General features: G+C 42.1%; 1 protein-coding gene across 1 annotated transcript in view; it reads left to right on the top strand.

Annotated features, from left to right (window-relative positions):
• SLC9A9 (solute carrier family 9, subfamily A (NHE9, cation proton antiporter 9), member 9) overlaps window positions 1-26,050 on the top strand; it is a 652,487-nt gene that overhangs the window by 263,401 nt on the left and 363,036 nt on the right. The window contains exons 9-10 of the mRNA XM_012647423.1: window positions 18,143-18,281; window positions 22,736-22,841. Coding sequence (XP_012502877.1) covers window positions 18,143-18,281; window positions 22,736-22,841 — 245 coding nt within the window. The remainder of the gene's footprint in view (window positions 1-18,142; window positions 18,282-22,735; window positions 22,842-26,050) is intronic.

Genomic DNA, 26,050 nt, shown 5'->3' with positions numbered 1-26,050 from the left:
CAGTCTGTATTTCCTATATTTCGTTATCTTAGCTTCTCTTGAAGACTATGAAGTAATTTCCCAATTCTTTCCTTAACCGTGGTTGCTGACCAACACGGACATTTTCAAACTAAGCAGCATTTCTGATTTATTGAGCTGAATTTTGGGAGGCTGATCTCAAATCCATTTGGGGAACAAGAATGTCACTAATCTCTGGATATCATTAATATCTAGAAATAGTAGAATTATTAGCTTTAGGGGTCAACTTACCAATGTTAATATTTAAATCTGATAAATTAAGGAGTTCTACTTCTGTTTAGTTTTTACATGCTTATAGAATTCTGGAAGCAGCACTGGGCTGATAGGTAAGAGGCATGACCTTGGAAAATTGCATATTTCCTTTGGTTTCTAGTTATTTTTTTGTTTTCATGGAAAGAGCCATTAATATCTTACTTAATAGAGATGATGAGAAGACAGAAGAAACATTTGGGGATATTTTTTTTTTCCAGATCTTGAGGGACCTGTAAGATTTTTGTTTGTGTGTTTTAATTATTTCAAGTTCACTACGTATGACATTTTAACATTTAAGGACGCCCTGAAGGAATTTGGATTCCTTGTTTCCCATAGTGCTTGTCTGTGGTCAGCCAGTAGCACCATTTGAATTGCAATAGCGCTCAGAAGAGTGAAGTGATGTTTTGCAGAATCACAGACAGTATCCTCAGCAAGTTAGGATCAAACATAGACAATTGTTCAGCTCACAAAGCCCCACGGCTTTGGTGGATTATTTGTAGGTCACATCTCAACTGAGTTTAATAACAACAACCCCCACAAAGATTGCTTATTTCTCAAATATTAAGCACAACCGTATTTCTTTGCAAACAAAGGACGTCCTCATAGAATAAAAGAACCACTTATGCTTTCCAGGCAAAGTTCTCTTATTATTAGAGCCTTGGGCTTTTGGCCATTTATACTGTTTATAATTCAATGCTCTTGGTAAAAACAAAAAAGCTGTAACCGATTGTTTGGAAAAATATAAAGAAATTCAGAAACATAATTATGTTTTCTAATAGTAATATGAGGTGTAGGGGAGTGATAGTGTGTTTTCAAACACTTTCTCCAAGAGGCACATGGTGGGCTTTCTGCATGTAGCTGTGCTGAGGCCACAGTCCCATATGGTGCACTCACCTATGTGACAGAGGAATTAGCCCTGTGGGTAGGTGAGGGGGTAACTAGCTTGAAGCTTGTTTGGAATGAGGAATTGAGGCCACCTGTGAGTTCTACTTACATAATTTCTAGCGTCTGGCATGGCTAGCAAATCAAGGCTCTCAAGACAAAAACACACAAAAGATTCCTGCTGCCTGAGAAAGATAATGCCATTGTTCGGGAAATAGTGAGCTCCAGAGGTGTGTTTTTGTCCTCATTGGTGCCTACCAGACCACACACAGAGAAAACCATGGAAATCCCTCCCTGTTGAAGGACAAGGACAGCAGCAGGTGGCACACCCCCTCTAACTGGACCGTGGGAGCTGATCTTAAACACGTGATGTTGATTTGCTTGTAACATTTTAAAACCGAGTAGGTAGGAAGCCATGGGACTTCAGATAAACAATAGTGAGCTCCTGTCAGCAGTGCTTGCTCCTATAACGTTCATTCTGGGGTAGCACTTAGGGGAAGAGAGGGTCCTTTTCAAAGGAGGCTATTGGAAGAAGTTGTATAAGCAGCGTAAACAGTGATGACCTGGTGCTAAGAATCTGCCTAAGAAAACTGGGTAAAATTTGGACTCTCACTACCCCTAATTTAACCTCCATTAGTTTCCTGAGCTTCAAATGAAAGCAAGGCCCCTCTTAAGGTGTAGCCACAGCCCCATCCTTTGGGTCTGCCCAGGCTTATAGATGCATCCCCCTCATTCTGGCAAAAGGCAGGGTGGCCATTACCTCTGGGCTTGTTTTGTGATGCCTCATGCAAACAGCTGCATTGCCTTTCTTTGTGTGGATACAGTTTTTAAAAATGAAAATTGCCATGGCAACAGCTGCAGCCACTTATTACAGAGCTGTGGAAATGACGCTGATATTTGTGGGGAAAGCTATGCTCTCAGAATAATGCGTCCCTTACACTGGAGTGGATTTTTCCCATTAACATTTTCATTTCTGAAAAATAAAAAGATATGAGAATGTGTTCAAAAGAAATTTACCAGGGAACTGGAGAGCTCAGGGAATTGGTAAGTGGGAATGGATCCTTTTATCTGTGGTCCTGAGTTAAAATCCAGCAGTTTGGCAACCGCTCTTGATACTTCAGTTCTAGGGAGGGCAATGCCCACTGCTTGTGTTCGACTTCACAAATATGCCACTCTAAACCGAATTGCTTAACAGCAATGACAGTGATGATTAGAATATTAATTGAGGCCTGATTCCTGCACCATCCTTTCCTTATAGCTTTTAGAAACCTCTAAATTTGAGACTCTAGGAACCAATTTGTTCCCATCTGTCAATAAGTATGAAAGCATTTAAGAGTAACCTTAAATTTCCTCATAACTCAGTTCTGAGATTAACAGTATCTTTCATGGGCTCATGCTAAATGCTCTGGCACTTTCTTTTTGTTGAACATTAAGGTGAGTGAAGAGAAACACGAAAGAAAAGATTTGCCATGACACATGTTCAAGACCTCATACGTTGTGGGGGGAGGATCTTTATGTTGAGTTTTTAATGAGTTTTGCATATTCCCTAAGCCTGATGTCACATGATTTTAATGACCCCATAGACCATGCCTTTGATGGAAGCAGCCAGATAATTCAACAGGAACTATTTATAAGGAAACAGAAATGTGGTATCGATTTTGGGAAATAATAAATTCTCAAAACGCTATGGTTTCTAAGACTATAGGTAAGCCTTGAATGTAGCAAGAATATTCATCAAAACCAAAATCCTTCACTCACTTCCAAAGAACTCTGACACCTGATGAGATGATTCAAGTGTGCAGAGAGGTGTGGCCACTTATGTCTGTGAGAGAGAGAGAGAGAGAGACAGAGAGAGTGTGTGTGTGTGCCCCCCTTGAGAAGAGGTTAGGATTTGTGTTATCTGCTTTATCTCTCTCAAGGTTCAAATCTCTTAAATATAAGTTATTCCATATTTTTTTTAGTTATGGGAACTAAAACTTTATGTATTTCACCATCAAATTTATATTTTATCCAAACTTTACTAAACTGTGTTGTACCCTGGTTTGTTTTCTGCTCGTGAGTCAGAGAAGCCCATGGAGAAAGTTTTTGCACTGGGCTATAGGAAATATATTACAAAAATACTCCATCTTATCCTAGTTTGGAAAATGGCTGAAAAATAAAAACCGTCCCCCCTTTAAGCCCAGTCACTAGGCATTGTTCTATTTTTATTATAGGACGAAGCAGCATATTAGACTCTATTGTGCAGCAAGAAGTATGTCCCAGCTCCCTCCTTTCTGCTGCCAAGGCTGTTCCCCATTCGAACCAACTAAGCAGCTATGTACCCAGCCATGCCAGAATTGGGGATTAGAACACCACTTGATGGGGTCTTTCCTGAGAAATCTTCATTGCTGTTTGATTGCCCACATTTATGCCATGTATCATTTGTGCTGCCAATCAGGGTTCATTTTTCAGTCAATACGAGCGCCTGCCAGACTTGTAGTGCTCTCTCGCTCCCACGCCCTCATTTCTACACTTCACCCATCCCACCCTAATCAATGTATTCATGGCATTGTAGCAGATATTAGTTGAGAGACTCAAGAGGAATGTAACTCTAACAATTTTATTTTCACTAAACAAGAATGAAGGACATTCTGATTTAAATCCTGGTGCAGGAAAGGGAACACTGAAAGTAATGCAACAATAAAAAAGGGGGATGATTATTTTCTTCATAAGAAGTCAGTACATTTTCCTGGATAAGGTAGTCTCAAGCAGATGTCTGATAAAGGTTGTTGTAAAGAAAGGATCACTATCTGGCATTAAATGCATCTTAGTATGATTAATTTTTCAACTAATAAATGTACTCCATTTTGTTGAACTACCTCTGAAGCCAAAAGGAAAATGGTTTTGTGGGAGGATCTCCCCACAGATCAGCAAACAGAGTCAAGTCCACCAGCTCCACTCAGAGCCTCTGTTGGTAGGCTTCGGTCACAAGAAACCACTGCCCCCAACTCTTGTGTGTTCTGAAGCACAAATCGTGCATTCAAAGAGAACTCTTCCAGGGCCCCATTTCTTAGTGACATCCTGTCTAGATGTACTCTAGTCTGCCTTGGTGGCATACCTTCCATCATTTTGCCCCCATAGGGGGTCTCCATTTGGCAATACATTTTGTTCTGATAGAAAAATAATGTTTAAATTATCTGTAAAATTTAGTAGCAGCCAACGACAGATATGCTACTTCCTGCCAGATAACAACCCAACATTCCACCCTTCGAACATGAACATTTTGTTGCACCTGGGGAAGGTCTGGCGGAAAACCAGCCCTGTTCCTCTTCCACTGCAAAGGCTTTTCTTTCCCAGGATAGCCCTCGGGCCACTTTCTTCTTTTTTTTCTTTTTTTCTTTTTCTTTTGGCTGGTTTGCTATTGAATAAACACACAAAGAAAGAACTAAAGAAATGCACAGATACAAGTTAAACTAGATACTTTCAAGACCTCACCAACGGGCACTAACACAGGGACTTACCCACTGGGACCACCACAGAAAACTAACCTGTTGACACACAAACTTGCCCGCACATAGTTCACTGGGCGGGAGCATCGAGGTAGAGAAGGCCTACCTTTTTAGATCTTCCTAGCTTGTTCTATTATGGTTTGAAAAGCTGGGAATTATTTTCTCTCTCCTCATTTTGAGAACTTATCAATTAAGTTCTTTTTTAAATATCCAGAATTTTAAGGGCTGAATGTTTTCGATGTAAATAATTTAACAAAACCAATACCCTCCTTCTTCTCCACTGCCACCTACACTGCCTGGCTTGTGGCAGAGCCAAGGACTGTCAGGCAAACTGAAGGCAGGGGATGGCAGGGCCACTTGTCCGGTTCTCTAAGGCTCCGTTCCACTATTGTCCCCAAATGCTGCCATTAGGTGTGTGGGGATTCTCATACTTTTCCTGTGGGTGAAGTTACCTGGGCCTTCACCATCACGTTTCATATGAAGCCAAGGTGCTATCTATACATCGACCTCCTCCTAAAGATGTTTGTTAGCACTAAGTGATAACGCAGGCTTTTGTAAATAAAAACAGGGTTTCTGGCCGGGCGTGGTGGCTCACGCCTGTAATCCTAGCTCTCTGGGAGGCCGAGGCCGGCGGATTGTTTGAGCTCAGGAGTTTGAAACCAGCCTGAGCAAGAGCGAGACCCCGTCTCTACTAAAAATAGAAAGAAATTAATTGGACAACTAAAAATATATAGAAAAAAATTAGCTGGGCATGGTGGCGCATGCCTGTAGTCCCAGCTACTCGGGAGGCTGAGGCAGGAGGATCGCTTGAGCGCAGGAGTTTGAAGTTGCTGTGAGCTAGGCTGACGCTACGGCACTCTAGCCAGGGCAAGAGAGTGAGACTCTGTCTCAAAAAAAAAAAAAAAACAAAAACAGGGTTTCTGTCATTTCTCAGCATAAAAATTTTTAGAGGTTCTTTCTATCTTTTATACACACAAACATACACACACACACACACACACACACACACACACACTTAATAGATCTGAAAGGTACTACAGACCTATATTATTTTCATCTAAATGGCATTCTCCTCTCCTATCACTGGTTCAACTCTGTTTCCATTTGGATGTTTTCTAACAATGGCCCTGAGGTACTTTTTTAAAACTTAATTTTTAAGAAGGTGATAATAGATTTGAATACAAGTCTAATGAAGACACTTAATGCAGAGGAGTGAGGTATAATTATTAAATTCTACCTTTTTCCCCAAAGAATCTGTAATTTATATTTAATCTTAGTCCCACCTAAGAAGAAAAGTGTAATACTAGCTGGTAGCATATCCATTAAATGGGTAGAATGGTAATACAAAAGAAAAACCTGATCAGTAAAAACCAGAGAGAGAGACAGAGAGAGAGAGAGAGAACACGCACAAGAGAGGGGTAGAGGGGGGTTACCAGAAAGCAGGCCTCACTGTCTGCTGTTTGCCTCACCTCTGGGCACCTTGTACTGGCCCCTCCCCCTGATCACACCTTGCCTCCCTCCCTCCTTCTTGTGAACAAGTCTCTAGTTTGAACCCATTCAGACAAAGCCATCTGTGTCACAATTTCTTTTTTACCAAGATTATTTATTTCATAATTTACCCCTCAAGGGATACTTCTCCCCCAAGTCCTGGGGCACATCATCCTGTTTGTCCCATTTGCCCTCGGGGCATACAAATACAGACACTGGATCTTTTGAAGATCTGCCATAGGTGAACTGAACACAGCCCGGGAGCTGCTGTGCCTCACACATTCTGGTTGACCTTGGGAGAGTGGAGCCCTGGTGGTGGCAGCAGTGATGGCGAGTCCTGGCAACACGGCCTTGGATGTATTGAATCAATACATTTAACATCATCTAAACCATGGATAGAAAGTAGGGTTGATCAGGCCATAAGTTAACTTATTGCTTCATGGTGTTACCCACTACACTTCCTAACTCTGTGTGTCGTCCCATGTAAACACGATCCTCAAAACCTCACTCTTCTGTCTACATATACTTAGGTGTCAGGAACAGCCACTCTTTCTGATTTGTCATTATGCAGTTGTGTTCTCCCATATGTCACCTGCTAGCCAAGGGCAACCACATATGATCCCTGCCAAGTAGGAAGTATATAAAAGGTCCTGGCTTGAGGCAAAGGGTTCCTCTATTACCAAGGCAGTCTTGTTTCACGTGCCTTGCCCTGGTTATCCAATGCTGCCTTTGTCTCACCTTCTGCTGATTACTGTTTGCCTCAGCTTTGGACCACTCCCTCCTTGTCCTGCCACCAATATTGGTATATCCCTACTTCAGTGGTTTTTAACCTCTCGGGGGGTCATGGACCACATGGAGAGGGCGAAGAAAGTTAAGGAATCTCCTTCCAGAAAAATGCACGTGTGCATTTATGAATGTCAGGTTCATATCCGTTCCTGGACCCCCAGAATCATTGATTTCCTGGGCCCCTTGCTGGCTATTCACATACTAATTGTAGCTTGCTTAACTGCTTCTAACTTGAAGCTTTCAAAGACCTCCCTCCTACCCAAACTGTACTGAGTCTTCCAGCCTTCATGTTCCCCCAGGCTCTGAGATGTTGCCTGCCACATATGCAAAAACTATCCTCCTGGTCCTTCAAGGCTGTTTCAGCACCAGGGCTCTAGTTCCTGGAACCAAACAATAGCTCCCGCACCTCCACAGCTCAGCTATGCCCTTGACAAATGAAATGTTCATCCTCACACTTTGCCTCTGACTCAAGTTTTAGTAACTATCTTCTTTATTGTATGGGCAGGACAGGTCTATGAATTGCTTGAGTTAGGAATCTATCAGTTCTTACAAGTTGTATTGCTTTGAGATTAAAATATACCTTAATGTCCACATTCTTATCCCAGATAAAGCTGTGTTTTGAAGAGCTAGTGCCAGAGATGACTCTTTTATAGAATATCCACTTCACAGAAACTCCTAGCAACCTGTGAGTTAGGAACATTAGGTAGAAGCAAAACCCTCTTTGGCAAGATTTGTTGGTCTGAAAGTCCCATGCTTCAAACACAAAATTGAAATCTGTGGGAGACAACTGCCTTGGTAAAATACATTAGTTTAAGAAGATAACTGTGCTTTCCTCCCAAAGTTATCTTGAATTCAAGTGAAATTATCTGCAACTTTAAAAAGATGGATACAGATTCTTAATTAAATTAAGCTGTGATTTGGGGCCCAGATGCTCACTTAATTGTTACTAAATGGAAGATGGGGGAAGGGTCAGGGGAATGAGGTGATCAGTGCAAATATTTTCCAGGAGTTAGCTTATCACCAGGTGAAACTCCCTCAGGCTGTCTCAGGCAGCTGTTTATAATCGGAGTGGAGTTTATCTAATTCAGGAATAAAAGGCACCCAGATTAGGAAGGCAGCCCATTGTCTATGAAGAGTTCTTTGACCCATCAAGAGGAAACTAGCACTCGTCATTGTCCTCAGTACATAGCAAATATGAAACACTGCAGGCTGCAATCCAAGTAAGTGCCCCTTTGCTGATTCTTCTTTATCTCTAGGTAGCATGCAGTGCGCTGTGAATTGGTGATCTTGCCACCAAGGCAAACTCCATTGGCTTCATGTTATTTTCTTAATTGTTGCTAATCAGCAATTCCACACAACTTCACCTCTGTTCTCAAACATACTTTCCTTCGGGTATAGCAAGCAACAGGGTTTCTGTGGGATGTGTGACCGTCCCTGGCAAGGCTGCTAGAAGTTCAGCTCTGTTAGATTTGCAAGATGACTATAGATCTTTTGTGCTTAGCGGTTGTTAACAATTTCCATACATCCTCTTTTTTGATACTATCCCAGTAGCCTTCTGTGCTACAGGCCTCATTAAGAAAAAGATGAATTCAATATTTGATCTAACTAAACCTGCTTATTCCACCCCAAAAGATTCTTACAATGTTCTGGCACACTAAATGCAATTCCTAAATGCCTCCCTATTCTTAGAAGTAGACCTTAGTTTTTATTGATTTCTTTTGAGCAAATGGTGAAAGATATAGCAATCATTCCAACAGTAATACTAACATAAATAGCAAAAATAACAATAACAACTAACATTTATGGAGTGCTTTCCATGTTCTAGTTAGCATTCTAAGCACTGTATACATATTAATACATTTAATCTCCACTCTACGAAGAAGACAAAATTATCGCCATTTTCCAGGTGAAGATACCAAGACACAGATAAATAATTATTATAAAGAGACAATAGTCACCACACAGAAGAACAGGGAGAACAACCATATAGGATGGCAGACCTGAGTTAGTGTTGGTGTGAATGCCAAAAGATATGGGATATAGTTTCATATTAAAACCTGTCCAGTATGAAGTAGAGGTCTCCATTAAGAAATCTTGGCTTGTAAGTAGCACTAGGTTATCAGTAAAATTCCTCATGTTTAAATGGATGTTTTAACTAATATATTTTTTATCTTGCAAATTAGGACTAGAAACCCTAAAATCTTCAACTTCCAAGAGTGGTCTTTGCCTTAACCCCACGAAAGTAAATTGTTTGTTGAGTTATTTCCTCTGTGAGCACACTCAGGTGATAGAGCCAGGTGTTTCCACTCCCCCATCTGTATTGTACACAGACTTTCACTTGGTGGACCTGAATTGAATACCTGATGCTCCACTTACTAAGAAGTTACCTTGGGCAAATGATTTAACCTCCCTGAGTCTATCTATTTTCTAAAATGAGAATAATACAGTCATGAATCCCCTAGCAACAGTGATACATTCTGAAAATGCCTCATTAGGTGATTTTGTCATCATGCAAACATCAAAGGGTGTACTTACACACACCTAGATGATATAGGCTGTTACACACCTGGACTATATGGTGCAGCTACTCCTCCTTGGCTATAACCCTGTGTATAGCTGTTACTGTACTAAATATTGTAGGAAATTGTAACACAATGATAAGTATTTGTGTATGTAAACATATTTAAAATAGAAAAGGTAGAGTGAAAATATTGCGTTATAATCTTATGGGACCACCGTTGTATCTGCAGTCTGTTGTTGACCAAAATGTTATTATGCAAATCATGGCTGTACTTTCTTCATTGGATTGTTAGAAGGATTAAATGAGGTGAAATACACGAAGTTACTTAATCTCTCTAATCTATAGTTTCCTCATCTGAAAAAATGGAAATAACACTGACATTTACTTCAGGGGGTTACTGTAAGGGTTAAGTGAGATAATGCTTGTAAAAATAATTAACATAGTGCTTGACACATAGTGAATGCTTCATAGTAATGAATACAGGGAATAGTAAGTATTTTGAGGGCTCAGTAAATGTTGGAGCCTCTGGCCTCCTCTACTTTCATCCTTGGGGATTAATATTTGGTCTTGCTTGCACCTGTTAATGATTATATTTTAATTTTAACTAGGTTTCCATCTTTGGTTGCTATTAACCTACTTTTGTATATGTTTTTATATCTATTATGACTAAAAGTTTCACATATCACAGAACTCTTTGGAGCTAAGATTTCATTAATGAGGATTAAAGAAATTGAAAAGCTTTAAAAAGGGTGGAAATTCCCATTAGACCATGAGAATTATTCTCTCCCTCTTAAATGAATAGGCTCACAGTAGTGGGATTCAAATTCCTGTTTCTGCTTCAGAAAAAAAAGAGAGGAAGAAAGAAAAAGAAATAAGAGTATTTGCAAGTTGCTTTTATCTTTAGGACTATCTCAAATTCACGTTCCTCTCAATATTAGATGTAAGAGAAAATTTCTCAGAGCCCACAGACTAATTCAATTCTGACAAGACATTTCAAGCTAAATTGCAAAATAATTTAAGATCTCCTTTCGAAGAAAATGCACATATAATTCATAACAAACCTCCTTTAACTCTTCTTCCCTTTTAACCAATTTTAAACTCAGAGCTCTCTTTGTCACCTTAAAGTTGGAACTTAATGGACCAGAGCCACTTAGGAATCTGTCAAAGGCTTTATTCTATGCTGAAATTTGTAACTGTTCTCGATGTCATTATCAACCTGGCTCCAACGTAAATCATTGGCACCTTCATTGCATCCTCTGGTGAAGTACTGATCCTTACTGGCTGTGTGCTCAGCCATTTCCAACGTCAGGATTCAGGTGAACAAAGGACAGCCACATACCCTACATCTTTCTCCTGGCAGACCTGGAGGAGATGGGAAAACAGATAGTGAGTCAGTGACCCTTGGGGCGGGAGATTCCTTGAGGCCACATTATCCAACTGTCTAGTGCACGAATTTCCTACACAGCACCCTGGCAAGTAACTTTTTCATTCTATGTTTAAGCACCTCCAACTACAGAGAACTCACTACTCTTTTATAAAGCCCATCCTATTTTCCATCAGATCTAAGAATTAGGAAATTTTGAAATAGAATATAAAACTGAAATCTGTCTCCCAGTGATATTTTACTTTTGGACTTTATCTTGTCTTCTGAAAACACAATGAGGCCAATGCTTCCTCTGCATGGCCACCTTTCAAATGCATGCCGCAGCTATTTCTGCTGAATTCATCTCCAGACCCACGAGGAGAAGCCTGGCTGCTTCAGCCCAAGAGTATCATGGGATCATGTTGTCTCCTGCCCATTTTCTCTACTGTTATTAATGTAGACTTCACCTGGAATATTCTACCCAACATCTCCCTCTACCCCAAGCCCTCCAGTGGCTGCTCTTTCTCCCTAGAAGAAAATCCAATGGCCTGAAAGGCTCCATGAGACCTGGACCCTGGCCCTGCTCCAGCCCTGCCTTCCACCACTCTTCCCTCAGTTATTTCCCTCCAGCCACATGGGCCTCCTGTGGTTCCTCAGGCGCACTGAGCAAGCTTTGTTTCAGCACCTAGAAAGCTCTCTTCACTTCATTTCATTCAGAACTCCACTTAATGATCTTTCTCAGAGAACCCTTCCCTGACCATCCTAGCTAAGGCAGAACCCCCATCCCTCTCTGTCCCATCCTCATGCTGTTTTATTTTTCTTTTCAGTCCCTGTCATTAGATCATATGTTTCTTTGCTTAGCTCTTTATTATGTTCTCCACTGAAATGTAAGGAATACGAGGTCAGGAGCTATGTTTTGTTCCCTACAGTCTCTTCAGTGCTGAGAACAATGTCTGCACTTTGTAGGTGCTCAATAAATATTTGGTGATGGAATAAACCAATTACTTCAGCCTGAGATTGTGTTATTCTGGGGCAGCCAGGATATACCAGCTGATACTTCCCGCAGAATTCCCCATGTCTTTTTCTCTTGTGCCTGACATCAAAGTGGAGAAATGATATTTGTCAAGGATTTAGAAAATCACTATCTGGTATAAATTTGGATTCTTAGGGAGCAGTCATTAAATGGTCCCTCAGAAGCTGAAAGAGTTAATTAACATACCCCCTACACATACCCCCAAACACAGCTCTTGACTCTGCAGGTCTTTGGCCCTTGGGAAGGTGAAACCTTATGATTCTCACTCAAGCTCAGGGAACTTCTGGCCAGGACCTCTTATTATTAAGAGGCAGCTCTTGTAACCTCCCAGGGTGCCTGGAATGCCCCCAATTCCTGAAGTCATTATGTTTTACAGCAGGCTCTCGACAGCGGTTCATCAGCCTTTGGCAGAACAGAAGCCAAAATAGGTAGGCAGATGCCAGATGAATTCCAATGTGTACACACAATTCCTGGCCCCATGAAAATCAATTCCTTATTCATAATTAAGCAACTTCTCTGAGAAAGGGCAGGTTGGTACAGTTATTAAAAGATAAATAATAGATAAAGATCCACTTTTTTAAGGCATAAAGAATTTTAAGCACAAAACAGCACTGTAATTATTTTTTCTTCTGCTTGTTCCTTACCTGTGACACCAGGTCCAACAAAACAGAGCAGCTTTTATAAGTTTTCGTTGTCGCTTTATGTTGCTCCTGAAAATATATCTTTACGAGCAGAATGACAAGTCAACTCTAGATGGGGAGAAAAGAAACTAAAAGCACCCCAACATAAACATCATATGATATGTCATTCTGTATGCCTTTCCCTGTTTTCCAGATTGGGGTTACGGGCCATAGCCAAAAACAAAACTTACTAAATATCTCTATACCAAAAAGAATGGTAGGACTCCCCGGCAGTTAGGACCCCGCACCTCCCAACTTGCTGAATTGGCAACAGAATCAGCCTCATTTCCCCCAACCCCCAGCCCATTCCTTTTGCCACAAATCAGTATATGAAAGGGTTGGGGAAACAAAGGAGTCATCTTTGGAGAGAGTACAGTGTTTGAGGCGTGAAGCTGTTACCCTATTATCTCTCCTTGTGGAGGTGCTTCCTCTCTCCTAAGCCAAGTGGAAGGGATTCTACTGCGATCACCCCAAAAGACTGGCACTGCCTGCAAGAAGAGGTGTTGCTAGCTAGTTCCCTGGTGTGGCAACCTGCAGTGGGGCTGAGCCCCTCTCGAAGCAGAGCAAGGGAAGGGAGTTCTTGGATAGGGCTCTTCCAACTGTAGGATCCCACAAAAACAAAAGGACTGGTGCCTCCTCTGGCCTAGAGATTTCTGGAAGCAGGAGTCTGCTAGCAGGACCTCCAGGCTTCTTAGCTTGATGTGTCTGTAGAGTAGGCAGGGTGATCCCACCCAGCCCAGTGCTACAGGGCCAGTGGAGTATGCTCAGGGGAACCCTACATTAAGATCCAGTGGCACCCGTGAGGGGGTTCTGAACATAATGGAGGTGCTACCATGTCAACAGAGATCTCTAAGAGAGGGATCAAAGAGGGATCAAGCAGTAACGAGAGACCAGAGACCCCTGCCCACCATTGACAAGCAGTTGGCCACATGAAAAGAGAGCTGGGCTCCCATCCCTCCTCCAGACCTCCAACACCAGGGGGCGCTGGCACCCACGGGACAGGAGAAGGAACATGCTCCTACTCTAGAATATTCAGGGAGAATGGGAATCTTGCTATGAAGATTTAGGTTTTAAGTTGGGCTACACTAAATTTTAATAACTAAAATGAATTGAATCATGGAATTTGACCAAGACATCATTAATGAAACCACTTACCCAGCATGAAGGGGAATTTGATATAGTACAGCTGGAAACAGTGATTGGAAAAAAAATAAACCATGTCATATTTACATCCCAGCTAATCAAGAACTCTTCAATGATCTGGTGCCAATAACTAGAAGATTTTTTGTTAGGAATTAAAGATTTGGCAGAGAAAATGGAAGATTCTTTTGTATATCTTTGGCTATAATAATCATTTTCTCAATTTTTTTTCTTTAATGATTAAGTTCCTAGAAATCCTGAAGGGAATGCAATGTGTTGGCTTAAGACTTTTTAAAATAAGCTTTCCCGTGACATTGATTCCATGTTAACAAAGGAAGTGAGGCTGGACTGGAGGTAGAGAAGTAGGCTGTTGTGATCAGGCACCCAGAAGAGCGAGTGGACGTGGGATTTGGGGCGACAGGTCAGAGGGGAGTGATGCAGCCACCCAGAAGCTCGCGGTCATTGGGTAGTTTCTATGAGAAACTGTGTGGCAAAATACTTTAGCAGTCACAGTGAAGGATAACAGGAGTGGATGGAGTTGGAAACAGACCTTAAGGAAGATTGTAATGACTTGGAAAGAGAAGACTCTGTACTGTCCAGAAAGGGAAGGTGGCCAGAGCCATGGAGGGGATGGCATTGTTGGAAATGATGACAGCATCATTTATGTAATACTTTCCGTACTTATTATTTTATTTTCACTCTCAGCATCATTTCACTCACAGCATCTCTTCTTCCTCTTTTCCTTCTCTTCCCCCTCCTCCTCCTTTTTCTTCAGCACTAGCATTTACTGAGCACTTACTATGTGCCACACACCATTCTACACAAAACAATTTATATGATCAAATGATCCCTGCCACCCAGAGATCCTAGACCAGGGACCAACCAGTCAGACTGTGAGGGACAGGTGATAAAATCTTAGTTCTGGTCAGGTTGAGGTGTTGATTGGAAATTTATTTGAAATGGTTCTTTTAGAAGTAAACCAAAAACAAAGCTCTGAGAGACAGGAGAGAGAGAGAGAGAGAGAGAGAGGGAGAGAGAGAGAGAGAGAGAGAGAGATGATTTACTTAAGAAATGTTTGTCTAGTTCTTACTAGGTACTAGGTACCATTTCAAATGCTTTATAAACATTAATTCATTTAATTGTCATAGCAACCCAATATGGTAGGTACTATTATTATCATGCTCATTTTATAGGAACTGAGGTGCAGGTAGTTTAAATAACTTGCTCAAGGCTATATAGCCAGTAAGTGGCAGAGCTGCAATTTACGCCCAGATCTCAGATTCAGGTTCTATGCTCTTAATGCTCCCTAAGCTGCCAGGCACGTTCCTCGCAGGAGCATCATATAGAAGAAAAGATGGGTTGTAGAGAAACACTAGAGTCTCAATCATAAGTCTATGAATCTTAAATGTTACAGTAAGCAAGATGATCTGTATTCACATTGCTTTCATCGGAGGAATTTAGGATACTTCATCCATTTCAAAAGTTTTGAATAAAAGATGCTGCACACATTTATTTCTGAGTATGGATACAATACACTGTCATCAAACTAATTTTTGCTGCATAATCTGTTTCTGAACAGAATGAATCAATATCCTGGACTTATTTACAATTTATGCGATGAATATTTAAACACCACTGTGTATTTCTGGTCATGTCATTTTCAAGGATATTGGTTCTATCCAACTTTTTCCCAGAAATCTGAGGCTTGTAGATCCATCTTCACCAGTTTGCACTATGAACAGTGCCTCTTCAGAGTGGTATCCCAGAGAACAACTGCCACATAGGTTAACAGAAATCCAATTCCTTTCCCCCTCCTCTCCCCTTTCTAGTATTTTCATCCATAATACGTGCTCCCTGGGTTCCAGCCATGACCACACAGCTACGTCTTGTGTGTGTCCCGAACTCACCTGCCCCGTTGCCTTTGCTTACACTCTTTCCACAGCCTGGAATACTCTCTCCCCATCACTGTCTGTTGCCCAGATGTTATCTCCTTTATTCTAAAATAGTGCCTCTTTCTTCTTTTGTACCATTAAATGTTGTTTCTCTCACAAAATCATACTCAGTACTGGGACTAGAACAATTTGGCATCTGTATCTTGGGCTTCTCTGCCTAGGTATACCTTGCATATATCAGGTGTTCAATAAAATGTTTATTGAATCAAATTCTGCTTCCCTTCTCTGCGCCCTTCTCTGACTGCCTCCCGCACCCTGTACAGAATGCACCACCTGGCACATAGCAGGCCTCCTGTGCATATGTCCCGGGGAGCTTTAGGGCCAGCAAATTCCACGGACAATCTCCATAGGTCAAGGGAAGTTAAGCTTTTCCTTTCAGTTAAGTCCAACATCAGAGGGAAGGGTATGAAGTTGAGCAAACAAATTGGCTAACAGTTAAGAGTGAGCAGGGGGAGTGGATGCCAATTCTCCTACAGGAAGATCTGTGGCATAGAAAAGGTAGTTTTAAATGTTCTTAGTTCCTGTTGGGTGGGCAGGAAGTGGATACTTCCCAAAATGCCAACTGAAAATCAGTGGTGATACCCAGATGATTTTAGGAGACACATATGTGAACTTTTTTTCAAATTACATATTCTCACTTATATTCAAAATAAATATAATTAGCACATCAAACTTATGATTTCATAGATATTGTTTAACAAATGCTTTTGAATTTGGATAAAAATGATTTAAAGAAAAACATTACATAAATAATGGTGTAGGATGTAGCCGAATGATGTGATGTGGTGCATCACATAACCAAGTGCCGGAAGCACCAGGACAGGGAAAACACCCCTGGGGGTGGCGCGATGCAGATAAGATGAAGTGGTACCTGTTCCGTGGGTCAGATGCACTGGTATTCACAGCCTCAGGCATTCACAGAATTATTTCCAAAGCTGTGTTACCCTGCAAAACCTTTGTTTGAAAGGCAGAATGCAAACAGGAATGTTTTCTCATCACTCTTGTTTCTTCATTGGAATGAAGAAACATGCTGGTGAATGTCAACACAAACGCATCAAGCTCCACAGCCTTGGGCACCAGGTTTCCTAATGGCCTTGGGGTTTTACACCTTTTTTTCAGGACTGGCAGATACAAAGTACCCAAATGCGAATTTGCTTTTCCTTTTTCTTCCTGCAGAGCAGGACACTTTACAAAAAGAAAAGCACTTCAAAGGCAGTCCTTTCCTCGCATACATTTCAGGGCTGCATTCAAGACCCACATTCATCTTCCTTATCCAATTACAGGATCAAAGCAGAAGGGTTTGGCCTACTTTGGGGGTTTAAAGACATTGAGGGGAAAACTAAGAACAGTTAAAATTACCTTTTCTATGCCACACATCTTCTTGTAGGAGAATTGGAATCCACTCCCCCTGCTCACTCTTAACTAGTCTCTGGATACAAAAGTCAGGTCAGAGAGTTAACATGCTCTAATCACCGGCACCATAAAAGATGCAGTTATGTCTCTGTAAAATCCAGTCTAGTCTCAGTCAGTGTGTCTTGTGTACTTTTTGCTCTCTACGCAGCTAGGCCTTTCTAAAATCCACTGCCAAACTCTTGATTTTTCCTGATTAGTTTTAAAAATTTGTATTAACATAAAAACAGCCCCCCCAAAAATCTGAAATGTTACTTCATTAGTCTCCCTAAAGCTACTGGTTCTAGCACATCTGTTCGTTTTAATGCCACCATACAGAGTTCATATTTCCTAAAATACGACACGCCTTGTCCTTCATATTAACACTGTGGGATTGGAGGCCTTGGTTAAAAAAGAAAAATAGTAAATATCACATCCTCAAAGATATTTAAGTGAACAGACTGCCTGTTGGTGGATTGATTTTTCTCTATGGAAATAAATCTGTTGGCAGCCACCAGAACTGGGGTATAAAGGACGACCTCGGGCAGCTGCTGCCGTTTGTTTCAGTGGGAAAACGAGGGTTTTGTCTCTCCCCAGGGGTTAATACTGTGATGTTCTGAACACCATCGGTGATCTGTTTCTGAAGGGTTACACTAGAGAGGAGGAATGCTTTGTGTTTTATGACAAGATCACGGCAGAATATTTTGTGCACGCTGTGATTTGTATCACCCATTTGTGCACAGGCCATAAAAGTGCACTTTTTATCAGGAACATTTGTGAATACATAACAGCACTGAAGACATATGGCCACTAAATAATTCACAGTTATCTATCTTCTCAGCAGATTCTGTATACACCTACCATGTTTTAATGCCTAGTTTGCTCAGAAACAATATTCTTTACAACACTTCCAATATAAAAATGTTTACTGACTGGCAGCAATATATGGATCCCACGGGATGGGGGCATAAGGAAGGGGAAGCTTTCTGCATTCGCCACCTCTCCCTCTCTTCATCTGCCTCCCCACCCCCGCTTCCAACCAGCACCCAACCTTACAGGAAAAGGTGCCTCCCCCAAAAGTGGGTGCAAAATCCTATCTGGGCTATAAGATGAAAGTCACTAACTAACCTTTTCTCTCTTTTCTTTTCAGTTCTATATCCATTTACAGTCCCAAGGAGAATCCAAATACATTTGATGCTGCAGCATTCTTCCAGTCCGTGGGGAATTTCCTGGGGATCTTTGCTGGCTCATTTGCAATGGGATCTGCGTATGCAGTTATCACAGCACTGATATCCTTTGTGTGTGGAAAGCTGAGGACCATTAAGAGAAGTCAATGTCCATGGAATGTTTCTAAGGATGGGCAAGCCTCAGAGCAGTAAAGGCTAGATAGTCTGTGGCTCAAGCTTCATACGGCACCACTGAGGCCATCTTGGTCCTGAGTCATCCCTGGAGGCATGGGTTGGTACCAGTGGCAGAGGAGGCCAGGCTCTTGTCCAAGGTCAGTTCTAGCACTATTGACACTGTCTGACCCTAGATATCAACAGCCTTAAAGAAATGCCACCTAGGAAAAGTAGTGGACAGAGGGCTTCAGGATTGGCCTAACCAGGGTCAAGAGAAAGAAACGAAGACCCAGTGTCAAGAATAAGACAGGATTGACTGGGGGTGATACACTGGATATGCCCTGACTCCTTCTTCAGCTTATTCAATTACTAGCTCATAGGGTAGGCCAAGCCAGAGATCACTATGGATTTAATCAAGCTTCCCAGCTCTTTATAGAAGGGAACCTGCAAGCAATGCAGAAATCACGTTTGCCATATCTGGGCAATTGCATCATTTGATTCCTTCTCTCTTTTTTTGTTAGGGAGTTTAGTTCCTAGAGGATCTGAGTCAGGGAAAGAAGCTGGTCTGGTGGGCTGTTCACTCAGAACTGTCAGATGGGGCAAAAGTCAGAGTTGAGAAGGAAAGACAGAGGGCCAAAGTCAAGTGTGAGTGCTCAGCGGAGCCACAGGGAAGAGGTAGAGTGAAAGATCAAGGGCCAAAGACCTCAGGGGAATGAGAAGGAAGGAGTGTGCCAGAGGACTCAGGGCCCCAGGCAAAGAAAGGGCAAAATGCTGGGGCCTTTTCCCCTGGGGGCTGCCCAGACATTCACTCAGCAGCTGCTGAAGGGCTCGATTCTACTGTTGAAGAAGAGTCAGAAGATGAGTAAAACAGGGTCCCTGCCCTCAGTGAGTGACAAGCTTGGAAAGATAACTCTACATTACAAGTTGGATAGAAAATGAGTGCGAAAGCCACATCCACGTTATCACAACTACAAAAGTTCAAATAGGGATAAGGCCATTGTGTCTGGAACAGTCCCACAGACTCTTGGCCAACCTATGATTCTGGAAAATAATTTAAAAAGCAGTGTTTATATGCAGCGTGGGCCTTGGGCTTGGCCTGGAAGACAGGCTGTATGGTAGGTGATTCAGGAGGGGAAGACAAGTGTTCATTACTGTGTGGAGGTGGGACTGACCTGGCACCCGGCAGATGTGCCTGAGAGGACCAGAGGGCTCTAGCTGGTGAGAAATGGAGGATGAGGAGACACAGGTGGGAGGGAGTCAGCTTGTGGAGTATCTTGAGATGGTATGTGAAAGAGTCTGAGCCTCCTTCTGTGGTCCACAGTTAGCTGCTGAAGGGTCTGCTGAGGAGAGTGACACACTGACAGTCCTGTTTTCAAAACATGATGAGGAACTGGCACACAGGACAAATCAGAGGAGGGGAATAGACTCAAAGGAACACGGTGAACTGCAGAGGAAGCATCAGGGAGGAGATTGATGTTTAGGAAGAACAATCTCTAGGACTTAATGATTGGTTGTTGTTAGAGATAAAGAGGAGGAGAGAGTCAAAGGCTACTGCAAAGTTTCATCCTGAAACCTCATAGAAGGGACCTTCATTGACAGAAATAAGGTAAGTCAGATTTCCAGCAACAGCAAAATGATCTACCCAGTACTTATCACATGTCAGGCCCCAAGACTTGTCTTACACTGCAGTACCTCATCTAACCTTCACAGTGATCCCATCGCCAGACAATATTTTTATTGGCCACTGAAGCTTAGAAAGGGTGAGCCGTTGCTCAGGGCCATGCAGCCAGTAAGTAAACCCAGAGAAAGAATCAGGAGAGAGACCATGCTCGTAATCACTACTCCTATTGCCTCTTAATTAGTCGGTGGAATTGTGACAGAGGTCACGTGTTGTTTACACTAGAGTAATAGTAGTGATGACAGGAACATTTAGTGAGCTCTCACATGTGCCAAGGCCTTTATATGCATCTCCTCATTTGAATCGAACAACCTGTAAAACAGGTTGTTATCCTCACTTTGCACATGAGGAAAGTGAGGCTCAGTGAGGTTAAGCAGCTCACCCTGGGTCACATGTCAGTAACAATGAACATGATCATGTCACCTAACATTTATTGAAAACTTTGCACCATCCATTGCCTGAAGCATTTTGCTTGGATTATCTCAGACAACTTTTACAAGAACACTGGAAGGTAGATACTGTTATTATCCCAATTTTATAGCTTAAGAAACTCAGGCAATCAAGGTTGAGTAACTTGGCTGAGGCCCTCCGACAAGGCTATTTCAGGGCCAGGATTCAAACCCAGGCTTTTCAGCTCCAGAGCCTGCACTAGGTGGAGAAGCTGAAATCAGAATTCTTCTCTGCCTCATGTGAGAGGAAGGTGTGGTCACATAGCTAAACCAGTTGATAAGGGAAGGAAAAGACCTTCAGGAGACTGGAAGTCTGGCATGAGATTGGATCAGATCTGGAAGAAAGAATGTTGAGATAAACGAGAGGGAGGCTCAGCAACAGTGACGCCATCAACCCTGCAGCACTCGGCCTTTAACAGGCTCTGCAAACACAGGCTGTGCAGGAGACAGGCGCATTCTGTTGTCTCCTCTACCTTAACTCCATACCTCATCCATTCTGAGGCTAAGTCTCCGTAGATCATAGGTCCCTGGGCTCTGGACTTGGAGGTTGACCCAGAACTGAACTGCTTTTTGGAGGAGATTGAAAGAAAGAATGCTCTATAGCTAGTCGATATTCTGTTCTGGCCTGAACATTCTCCTTAAAACAAACTGGAAGAGGGAAACCTGAAGAACAAACCCCACTAAAACAAAGCCTTCCGTCCAAGTGACAAAAGGGAATATTGAAAACGGCTCAAGGGCAGCTCATTTTTTATTCCACATAAAAAATTGCTTCCAGATTCTTACAATTCTATCTCTAACAAAGATGTTTTATTTTAAAAAACATTTAGCTGGGCATGGTGACATGAGCCTGTAGTCCCAACTATTCGGGAGACTGAGGCAGGAGGACGCCCTGAGCCTAGGAGTTTGAGGCCAACCTGGGCAACATGGTGATGCCCCATCTCTAAAAAAAAATTAATTTAAATCACAGTAATATAAAAGTTACATATCACTTGTACATACCAGGCACTGTTCTGAGTATTTAACCTATATACCACTGAAAAAGGTTGCATTTTTATTCCCATTTTCAGAGAGGAAAACCAAGGCAAAGGGTGGTCAAGAGATGGGTCCGAGTGAATACTATGAATTTGAACGCAGGTAAAGCCAGCTTCCAGAGGCCACACCTCCAGCCTGATGTTATTCTGCCTTTGTGCTTTCTAAGATTTTACAAAATGTTTTTTAACATATTTCACTTCATTGTACACTCCACACTGTGGGAGCAAGTATTTCTCATTGTCAATTCATATAGGATAGAAATTAGGCTCAGAGAGGTTAATATACTGCTCAGAAATCACACAGCCAGTGACTGGCAGAGTCAAGAATAAGAACAGACACAGAGGTCATGCTTTTACTTCCCTGCCCCACTGCTAAACATCTCTTATTTTGGAATCTTCTTTCGATTTTGTTCTAAAAACATAAACATGCAACATGATCACATCTCCTTATTTGCCAGGGCAAATTTTGCCTATTGTGGACACAATTGCAATGGAACTAACCCTTTCCCATTGATCACATATTCCTAATGATCTCCCCGTAATCCATTTTCTGCCCAACTTGAATCACTATCTGTTTGTTCTATTTGCAATTTATAGACTATTGACTAAGGGTCATCCTTGTCAAAATAAACCATTGCCTGCCAAAGGGCATCTTGTCTGACCTAGAAATAATACACCTTCTCCTCCATTTTACTTACACCAAGAGGCACGGGCAGCCTCCCTGTCACTGAATACCACTGCTTCTCCTGACCCTATTTCCAGCCCCAGGAGAGGACACTCCACCAGACGGTCTGCCCACAGACTGCTCTCCCCACGGAGCAGCACCTCCCCCCCTCCTCCCCTGCTCCTGTGCTGACTGACCTGGAGCATCTTATCCCCACCACATCTCCTTGGCTTTGTTTCCCCCATACCTGCTACCGCTCTCCTGAGGGGCACACTGCAGGGGCCGAGGCCAAATTCAAGAAGTTTTGTGCCCACAGATGGCTGATTTTACGTTCTTAGGAAGACACCTTTTTTATCCAAACACAGGTTTGAATGTTTACAGGCATGTTTAATCCCCAGGGAAGCATGGAAGTCATGCTGGCCTTCAAAGTAACTCCCAATGAGAGTCAGAGTCTTCCAGTCAGGTCTGAAAATCAGTTCTTTTACTCAAAAACTATCATTACCAGATCATTTTTTTTTTTCTCAGCCAAGAAAGAAATGCAGCTGTGAAGCCAGTTGTTTCCCTTAACGTGTCTTCCTCACCTGACCAAATTTACCAAGCTGTGCGAATTCCCAATGCTGGAAACAGGCCTGTTCTTCCTGCTTTCTTGGAGTGCCTTCCTGTCTGCCGAGGCCGCCGGCCTAACAGGTCAGTGCTCCCTGCCGCGCAGCCAGGCGGGTGTGTGCCCCTGCCTGACCTCGCAGCAGGTGAAATGAAGTCTGTCTTAAATGGCGGACGTGAATGATTTGTGTCAGAATCAGCCTCTCCTGGGTAGCCTGAGGAGAAGAAATAATAATTCAGCCATTTCGTGCAAAATAACTTAATGGAACGTCTCCCAGACGCTTTCCTCTTCTCTCCCGGCTGGACAGGAGTGTGCTGGAAAGCTGATGCCTAGTGGTGATGGATGACTTTACAGATGGAAGTCTTCGCTCAGAGCGTGAAAGGACGCGCACGCGCAACCGCTTTGTGGAGAAGGACGTGGCTCTCCTTTGGTTGTAAACAGCAGGTTCCAATGCAAGCAGCCTCTCCAGGGTGTGCGCAGCTCCACACACGTCAGTGTTTAAGGTCTTTGCAGATGCTCCGTGGCGAGTAGGAAAACACGCAGCAAATGGGGTCGCGCTACAGTTTCATGTCTCTCACCACAGCAAGTCTATAGAGAGAGTCCTCTGAGGTGGACGGTTGGCAGAGAAAGGGCAGTCCCTAAAGTCCCAAGGGCCACGGATCCTGGGATCTGGATTTGGCAATGAGATTGCCTTTCTGCAACAGCAGGGTTTACACTTGGGTAGCTGCAATGAATGGGTGCTTTTCCGTGTAAAAGAATCACTGCAGCTCTGAGAAAAATGTCAAAGATATTTCTCTCCCTGGGCCTAGTTCCTTGCTTCTCTCAGGTTTCAATCCTGGATCCCTTTCTTCTCACTACATCTTAACTGACATTCAAGTGGTGAGAATCTCCCCTTACGTGTTAACTAGTAGCCAGGTATGCCTCCCAGGGTATTGGCATTTTAATAGGTGATGCTTTAAATCTAAGTAATAAATAAAAATAAAATTTGACATGTATTGAGGGTATACTATGAGCCAGGTGCTGGCTAGCTGCCTTTCACGGATGATCTCATTAATTTACAGAAACATTCAAAGTAAAAGACTATCCCCAGTTTATTCAACCAACAGTAAGTGGTGGAGCTGGGATTAAAAACTAGGAAGTCCAATTCCAAACCCTGGGCTCTGGGGCACCAAGCTTTTCTACCTTGAATGAAACTCCATCTGTGGAATATCAAGCAGACCTCAAGAGTAGGAAGGAAGATAGTTGGGGCCTCAGGAACCCATGTGGCCCACTTGCTCCTTAGCTGGTCTTGGCTCTCCTGTGAATGCCATGGCGAATCTTTTTAGTAATGATAACCTATTGCTCTAATCAGCTGGCTCAACTTACTGCAGAGCCACACAGGCCAAGCTGCCCCCACGAACCTTCAGGGTGTCTGCTGCTGATACAGAAAGCCACCCTGCCAGTTCTTGTGCCACTGTAATCAAGACTATCTTGCCAGATTTCACCCAACCAGGACCTCGTCTCCAAATCATTCCAACACAAAGTCTGTTGTTTTAGTGCATTGCCATGAGACTGAGGAGGTTGTTGAAGAGCTTATGCATTCCAGGAAAAAAAAAATAGCCATGTCCCTTAAATAAAATAACATAGGTAAACCATTTATACCATAGTCATTCAAAAAAATCTGGTTCCCCTTCCTTTACATTCTGTAGAGGAATTCGGCACATCACTTGTAAAATGATCTAAGTAATGTTAACAATAAGAATATTTGATCTTCCAGAAAGGTAAAGAAATATCTTAGCTCATCTAATATTTTTTAATCTTCTGTTAAGTGTTATAATAAATATATATACACACACATACCTGCCACTGCCTAGGAATTGTTCATTACTGTGTGTGAAAACTGTCTATTTCCTGGTCCATTTCAACAAGTCTTGTTCTATTAACTACTTTAAAGGTTATGGTCCATGGGAAACTGTATAAATTGCTAGTTTATCAGCACCTTGCTCTTTTACTACCCTTTTCAACCAAATATCCTTGGTGCGATGCCAGGCAGACCACCTTCCAAGGAGCCGGTATCATGGGATGAGTGAATATGGGTGTGGATCTCAGTAGCAGAAAGACTCAAGTGTCCGTGGCTGCACCCAGGGGCAGACTGACTCAAGACTAGTGTTCCAGATTTAGGCAATGTGCCTAACAGGCTTTCGAAATAAACCAAACTCTCGGTGTGAAAATTTTCTATCACCAAAGACCAAGCCTGCTTAGTCCAAGTTATTTATGTGTTTGTTTATTATTTAATCCTTGCCTATTTTCAAATTGGATTTGAGACAACTCATAACGTAAGCCATGCATACCATGGGGCCATTTAGTTGAGGGTAAACACTCGAGTGCTCTGGGATAGAGTTTTTCTGCAAAATTAGGCAGCTGTTCATTGCTGTGGTTTGGCAATAAATATAGCTCTGAGCTTTCTGGCAGTCAAAGCCAAAAGGGAAACCTGATGAATTGTATAGGAATAATACAGCATTATAAACGAAAATCATACTCATTTAGAAAAATGGGCAAACTTTTTTCTGCTACTAAAATGTTAGGGGACTTTATCACATGCATCCTTATATAAGGACCTTTGAAGACCAGAATGGACAAGGTATCTAATAATAATTTTAGGGAAGCTTGAGATCCATTCTTTATGTGGTCATTTATCATATCAACTTTCAATAAAATCTGAGGGTATAATATCAAATCATAATTCTCTATGGTCATTTCAATGTAATAATAAAATTCTTTTAGTTCTAATCCACACGTAAACCAATATAATGCAAAGCTAAAATCTAGAAAACTTTTTAGAAAAATGCATACTGGAAGAATATGCAACAATGAAAACAGTGAGCTAAAATGGAATGAACTATTAAATAGTTTATGAGTAACTATAGAGGTAACCAGCAATCATGGAGCCTTGTATGGGCTCTCTAACAGCACTTCATGTAGGTCCTAGAGATGGTGTTAACACGCAGTGATTTTGCAGCAGAATTCCCTGAGCCCTGACCCTTCAAACTGGGCCCCCAGGGACATCCACCGAGTGAGCAGGGCTCTAGCCCTGCCACCCCTATGTCCCCCCTTTTATTGGTTTCATGAATTGCATTGTCACATAAGATTTCATTTGAAAAAAGGATTTCTGCTACTTTAAACAAAGCACTTCTGCTTTTAAATATATTTTATTTTTTTTACATCCAAGGTGTAATATACATTCATTGTAGAAAATTTAGAAAATGTGGATTCACAGAAGGAAATAAAATTATAGTCACTTACATTCTTATTGCCT

The sequence above is a fragment of the Propithecus coquereli genome, unplaced genomic scaffold (genome assembly GCF_000956105.1).
Source record: "Propithecus coquereli isolate 6110/MARCELLA unplaced genomic scaffold, Pcoq_1.0 Scaffold268, whole genome shotgun sequence".
Taxonomy (NCBI): Eukaryota; Metazoa; Chordata; class Mammalia; order Primates; family Indriidae; genus Propithecus; species Propithecus coquereli.
The sequence above is the reverse complement of the archived record's forward strand: the minus strand, read 5'-3'. Positions and strand labels throughout refer to the sequence as shown.